We start from the raw sequence: 6,741 nt of genomic DNA, 5'->3' as shown, positions 1-6,741 counted from the left end.
TTCAATAGTACCAAGAAGTAGGAGCTGTGTTGTCTCTGAGGATTGCGCTGAAGGCGAGCGACGCCTAATGTAGATTTACAGATGACCTCGCTTTGGGACTTCACGCCGCCGTTGCGGATCAGCACGACCGTCTTTCGTAACGACTAGATTGTTATATTGCGATATGTTGTGTGCCTGTGAGAATTTGAGGCATATTGCAGTCTTGCTTAGAAAGAGTAGGTACTCGTAGTAATTGATTAAGACGCATGATGGCAGTTTTCAGGTATGTTCTGAAATGACCGTGGCCCATGAAGCTTATGTCTCTAACATTTCTGCGTTGTTTGCGTACGAAGCAAAACAAAGCATTACTAGTGATCTTGAGATACTAGCGAAAGTCCTTTAGTAGTGACATAGACCAATATATTCCAATTTCACAAGTACATCAGTGGATAAGAATAATAAAAAGAATATGTCGTCAGAAGTTGTATTGACACAGTGCATGACACTCCAGCGCTGGCCACCACGCCGTGCGACTGAGGTTTGATACGCAACGTGGTTTTTTTTACCCTCGAAATGCTTAAACTTGCTTGTTGACAAGTTTTGATATTATAACCCCAAATTAGTGAAGATTTAAATACTCACCCAAAAGGAATGTGAACGGTTTTTAAAGGCAAAAGTCAAAATCTCAATTAAAACTCTACACCCAATAAATTGATTTAAGCTTGTTATTGGCGGGCGTGGGTATGGTCTGATGAAGAACCAAAGGAAGCCTGTCTATTGGATCCATGCTCTTTTTTAAGCTTCAATAACAGACTCTTAAGAAAGAATTTGTTGATACTTTCCTTGCATAATTAACCACATATAATTGAAAATTTCCAATGCGCAGGACACGCTTTATTGTTTCTATTTGTTCAAGTGCATACAGGAATGGACTCTACGCTCATCGGCATTGAGAGGCAAGTGGCGGTGCAGGTGCTTATACATAAGCATACCTCAAATTAGGGTACTGTAATACCTCTTCATTATGCATAGTATTCTAACATGATGTGAAAAATGAGTAAGAACGTAATCTTTGGTTTGAGTTTGCCAAACTCAAGGCGCAATGCCGACATCCTACGTATTGTTGTCCTTCGACGTATAACAGAATCCATTACCCTCCCGCGAGCTCTATAGTTTCTCACACAGGTGAGCCCACGACCACAGCAGCTGCAGCGGGGCTGCCGTAGCTCATTGCTTAAAAGGAAGCGAAGCCAAAGTCACCGACCTTACTTTTTAAAAGAGAACTAGTAGAGTGCGGCGGTGAGCAACCCGCTACCTCCAAGTACTCAAACCCTTAAACAAGGTAAGACACTCTTTCGTTCAAAATTGGAATTGTATTTAATAGTTTTAGTTGCGGCAGAGCCGCCAATATCTAAAATCTTCGGTTTTCATAATGAATATGGTAAAACCGGATTGATATGGTAAAGCTTCACCACGTAAGTGGCTTCTTGTTACGGTGTAGCCACACCATTGTGTGAATACACCTACTTGTGTAATTCACACCTAAGCATGGTCACACCATCTTTTGTGACCCGCCATTTCATACAAGGGTACGTGTAACCCCGTTACACTCTCCCCCATCAAACTTGTGGACATCCACAATTCAGATCTAACTGTCACCTCAGACGAGGCTCGTATGTCTGAAGACACCGTTCGTTTTGAAGAACATCCGTGAATAATCTCCGCTCAATGCGGCCTGTGTCTATAACAGGCAAATTACCTAGCCTAGCTGGTTCCGAGGGCGCCCGCGGGTGAAGCCCTTTTCTTCTGCACGGGGTGCATCTTTGAACAATACGTCTGTGGCTTAATGGGAGCATATTCCAAGGCCTCGGGAACCGAGCTCCACACACTGCCCCGCCCTTGGCGACGGATTTCGTCGTGGAAGAATCGATGAATGTCGATTACGAGTCGGACACTCTTTTCCCAGCATTGGAAGACGAGGGGGATTAGGTGCGCCAACTGCGCGATGTGAGCCCAGCTTGAACCTTGCGGACATCGTGTCCGTGTCCGCTCCCGACCTCTCAACTTCTGAAAAAAGTGATATTATTACCAACGGCCTCGACGAGGCACAGCGGTGGTTTTCCAAGCGGGATGCTTTGGGTGTGGTTGGTGGTCCTGAAGGGCTGTGTAATGCATCAGCAACATTTAATTATCTTGTGACGTAAATGTTCAGGTTCCACCGGGCGTATGCACAAACATACCTCGACGACATCTTCGACCACGTCACGGGAGGACATATGAGGACATCCACATCGTTAATTTTTTGAGAGCGGTGCTCGAGTGCATGCGCACAAATAAGCTGTATACAAATACAGATGAGTGCACCTTCCGCGCTGAGGAAATATCTTTTAGAATACTTAATTGGGAAGCGTGGCCTTCGAGCGGATCCCGCTAAGGTCAAGGCCACTGTAGACTGGCCGGATCCAAAGAAGCAAAAGGGCTTGCACAAGTGGCTTGGCCTCGCTAACTACTAGCTCAAATATAGCGCAAATTATGCGGAAAGGACACAGCCATTGTCGAATCTCCTTAGGAAAGATCCAGAACGGTGTTGGGACACCAATTATCGGGAGGCTTTTGACAGAGTCAAAAGCAGCCTCCTTCATGCACCAATACTGGCGTTGCCAGACCCCGATCGTCCTTTTAGTGTCTGTCATCTACGATGCTTTGAACTTTGTCATTGGCCGTGAATTGCTGCAAGCAGACGCCGAGGGGCGAGATCGGGGATTGCGGTTGGATCTCGCTAGCGTAAGGCTGCGGGGAGGCAGTACCCAGTTCACGACAAGAAATCGCTTGCGATGAAGTATGCACTTGTCAAGTTCAGGGTGCACCTGCTTGGCTCAAAGCCGCTTGTGGTCTACACAGATCATGCATCATTACGCACTGTGACTCAGTTGCCATACCTCTCGTAGAGAATGACCAGGTAGCTATCATCTCTTGCAAAATATATTGTCGCGATGAAGTATAAGCCAGGAAAGCACAATGCTCTGGCTGATGCGTTGTCACGCAGACTGTATTCTGAGCTTGCTCATATCACGACGATGACGTCGTCAGTGACGGATTTAATGTAGCTCTGCTACAGGCTCTCGAGAGCAAGAAATTTGAAAACTCGGACCGGTTTTTGTCCGCGCTTATGCGCGCACAATTACACCGATATTCGCTGAATAACGGTATGCTGTATTATAGCACCGATTCAACGGATACGCCACAAATTTTGAGTCCTCACGATGAGAATTTAACATACTGTATTCTCAAAAGGGCCCACGACACTCCACTTAGTGGCCATTTCGGTCATGAGAGGACGTACAGCCCGGTGAGTTGCCACTATTGGTGGCCCAAGCTATACCAACTGACGAGCGCATATGTGCGCACGTGGCAAGACATGTAAGAGGAGGAAACACTGCATTAAACGGCGGCGGCGACGCTGGCCAGATTACCGGTACCCTTCGGGTGTCGGCAGTCTATGAGTATGGACTTTGTGTTTTGCCTGCCGGTGGGCCAAATGGGTGTGGTGGTTTTTGTAGACCGTCTGAGTAAGATGGCTTAGCTGCCGGATACCATCGACAGTGTGGATACAGCGACGCTGTTTGTCGGTCGTTTCTTTCGACAACATAGAACTCCCGGAGTCAATGGTCTCCGATCGATATCCGCGCTTCACTAGGAAGTTGGGTCGACATTCTTCAGGGTGCTGGGCACCAAGTTGGCTATGTCAACATCGGACCATCTTCATACTAGTGGTCAAACTGAGCGCGTGAATTGCGGCATTGAAGACGTTCTTCGAGGCGTCTGCGCTGGGACGCCGAAGCGCTGGAACGCCATGCTGCCACTCGTAGAGTTTTCTTTATACAATGCAGAACATGCGTTACCGACTACACGCCGTTCTACGTAAACAGGCTTATTAATCTCGCGTCCCACCGACGCCGCTATTCTATAGTTCAGGGCTTGGTGAGGGAGGAATAACCAAACGGCTAGCTGATGTCAGCCCCCTTACTGTCCGTGAAGAAGTTGAAGACTTCTCGTCTACCAGACTGAATGTGCTCCAACACGTTTCCGATGCGATGGCTGAAAGCGAAGACATGCAGAACGAGTATGCAGATGAAAGAAGCCGAGAATATGTTGGAAACATTGAGGTCGAAGACCTGATTTTACTCAATACTAAAAATTTCCCTACACATACAGTCTCTGCTGCCTTCAAGACAAAGCTCTTCCACGATTTATTGCACCTCTTAAGGTAAGCAAAATATATTTATCTTCAAGTCAAACCTGAACTACTGGTTCCTTCATACGATTAAATAATTGCGCTCTCAATGTATTGCATGAAATAAGGCAAATAACCCGCGTGATTTACAAATCTTTCCCTGGGTCGGAATATTTACGTAATTTATTCTTTAGAGCGTCAGTCGATAGAAATTTTAATTATCACATTTTTAAGACAAAAAATGAGTGCGTGTGCAGTCTGATGGAAAATGAGAAAGAAAGACGATAGGTGCTTTTGCAGCAGACTCACTTTTATTTGTTTCAATTTGTTAAAAGCTTACATCGTTTGCTCTCTCGTCCACTATTGACTTGTTCAAATCAGCTAGCCTCGCTTGTGTGCCCATCACAGCAATTTCAAGCTCTGGGGCTACTAACGCTGTATTATCTAAGAAACCATGAGAATGTGAATGTGCCGGAGCAATGCTTAAAAAAACGAGCTTTTTCTGGATAGCTAGTCTTGTGCATAGAAGCAACATTCCAGCCAAGAGGCAGGATTGTTCGAGAGTCGAGACATAATCAAAGCATGCGCTTATCAATTGGCCTTCTTCGGTCGAAGGTATTTTATTAACCTTCCCACTTGGAGTCTCCACGGCGTTATAGCTTCAACTTTGGTTGCCTGCTTTGAACGCTTGATCAAAGTCTTTCTGTTTTCTTCACTGATGTCTTTAGAGTTGTCAACACGGGTCTGTCTTCTAAAAGGATATTTTTATGAGATTAAAAAAGACCGAGTATTCCAGCCAGCACTTCAAGTCGTTGCTTTTCAAACATTGAATCCTGTGAGATCAAGTTTCATGAGTTTGCGCACAAATATTTGGTGGTATTTGCGCTCCCAAACAAAATCCTAGTTCCGTTTCTATATGCCCAGCAGCTTTCTCCACCTTGGGTCTTTTGTCATTCTTGAGTACACGTTGTTTTACTTTATCTGGGAGCGAATTTTGCACAATAGTTAACATTGACTCTGCGTCGTTTGGATATGCCTGAATGAATGCAACTTTCCACCCACGTCAAAAGATCAGGCTGGAAATCATTGAGCAAGTCGAGATGCTGTAATTTAATTTTTTTGCCGGACAAAATTTATCCTTTACCCGACGCTCTGATCGTACTTTTGAAGCAATAGGGCGAAGCCCTGCACTTTGGGGTTTGGCCCACCTGCCTCCAGTATCTTGGATACAGTTATTTCTTCGCGAACGATCGCAGTGAGTTGAGCAAGAAGATGAATAGTTTTTTTCTTGTTCAATTGTAATAACTTCTCAAAAAAATTGGAAACCGGGTCAGACTCAATATTTTTCGAAAGGATTCGCGGTTTTTTATCTAGTGGTGTAAACTTATCGTAATGTTCCAGAACAAGTTTAACTATGAGGCTCTCATGATCATCGAACAGGGCTCCTAGAAAACAATACGATTTACTGTTGTCATACCAGTGCTGATACAACATATCTTGTAATCTTTAGCATGAGGTATCTCCATGACATATGTAGCCAGAGTATAGCCGTCAAAATCAGAATTCATAACATCAATCGGCCCCATTGGGGAATCGGAATTACATGCTTTATAGACAGCACAGAATTCTTTCCATGTATACAACATCACCAAAAATATATTATAAAGGTCAAATGGCGTTACACCGTTAAACAGAGTTTTTCCGCCGTCCAGCCAGTTCTTACTTCGCTCTGTTTCAAAAACCAAGGCATTTTTTTGTGATTGGATCCAATTTTGCTTCTTCAATCTTTGTAGATGCCTCACGTTCATTAAAGCAAGCCTGCTGTATTTAATAGCTTAAACTTCGTTGATGTATACTGTCATCTGTAACTATAAATAGTTGCAACGGGGCTGCCGTAGCTTTGCGCTTGAGGAAGCGTAATTTACGTCACCGACTTTTCGTTTTTTACAAGAACAAAAACGAGCTAAGCGGGTCGCAATCCGCTTACTCCAAGAGTTTTTATTGCCTTTACATAAGACTAATAAATCTTCGGTTTAAATTCAAACTGATTTTGATTTACTTTTATCTGCAGCAAAGCCGCCTAATTAAAAATGTATACATTTTCCTAAGTAGGTATAGTGAAATCTAAATACATGTATAACTACTGGCTATCTAGCCGCGTACCGTATTCTTGTTTGGGTGTGATCGCACCATGTCCATCTGGTGTGATGCACACCCCTGTTACCAGGGTATGTGAAACCCCGTTACACTCTCTCCCATTAAGACATTTACAGTTCCAATCGATTATTGCCTCAATGATGGTTCGTTGGAACAAACGACTTCCGAGCCCTGTGTCAACGACACTGTAGTCACCAAATCTCGCTGATTCTGTCAGCGTACACGGGCAGAGCCCACTTTGTCTTCCGCACGCGGTGCAATGTCGGACAGTGCGTCCACGGCATTGAGGGATGTAAATCCTAGGCTCACTGAGCCTGAACGTCGCGCTCCGTGCACGCTGTCAGTGACGATTGACCCCGCTGAGAATGTAG

The 6,741-nt window shown here is 44.8% G+C and overlaps 2 protein-coding genes across 2 annotated transcripts; one reads left to right on the top strand and one right to left on the bottom strand.

Annotated features, from left to right (window-relative positions):
* Nucleotides 1-274: 274 nt before the first annotated feature.
* On the top strand, nt 275-523 carry PHALS_07971 (uncharacterized protein; the record flags this gene model as incomplete). The annotated part of the gene is made up of 2 exons (XM_024721526.1): nt 275-324; nt 394-523. The coding sequence occupies 2 exons, from the start codon at nt 275-277 to the stop codon at nt 521-523; spliced, it is 180 nt and encodes a 59-aa protein (XP_024586616.1).
* Nucleotides 524-5,353: 4,830 nt separating this feature from the next.
* On the bottom strand, nt 5,354-5,707 carry PHALS_07970 (uncharacterized protein; the record flags this gene model as incomplete). Its single annotated transcript, XM_024721525.1, has 1 exon — nt 5,354-5,707. The coding sequence occupies one exon, from the start codon at nt 5,705-5,707 to the stop codon at nt 5,354-5,356; it is 354 nt and encodes a 117-aa protein (XP_024586615.1).
* Nucleotides 5,708-6,741: the final 1,034 nt, after the last annotated feature.

The sequence above is a fragment of the Plasmopara halstedii genome, assembly GCF_900000015.1.
Source record: "Plasmopara halstedii genome assembly, contig: Scaffold_3120, whole genome shotgun sequence".
In the NCBI taxonomy this organism is placed as follows: domain Eukaryota; phylum Oomycota; class Peronosporomycetes; order Peronosporales; family Peronosporaceae; genus Plasmopara; species Plasmopara halstedii.
Note: the sequence above shows the minus strand (reverse complement) of the source record. Positions and strands in the feature narration are given on the sequence as shown.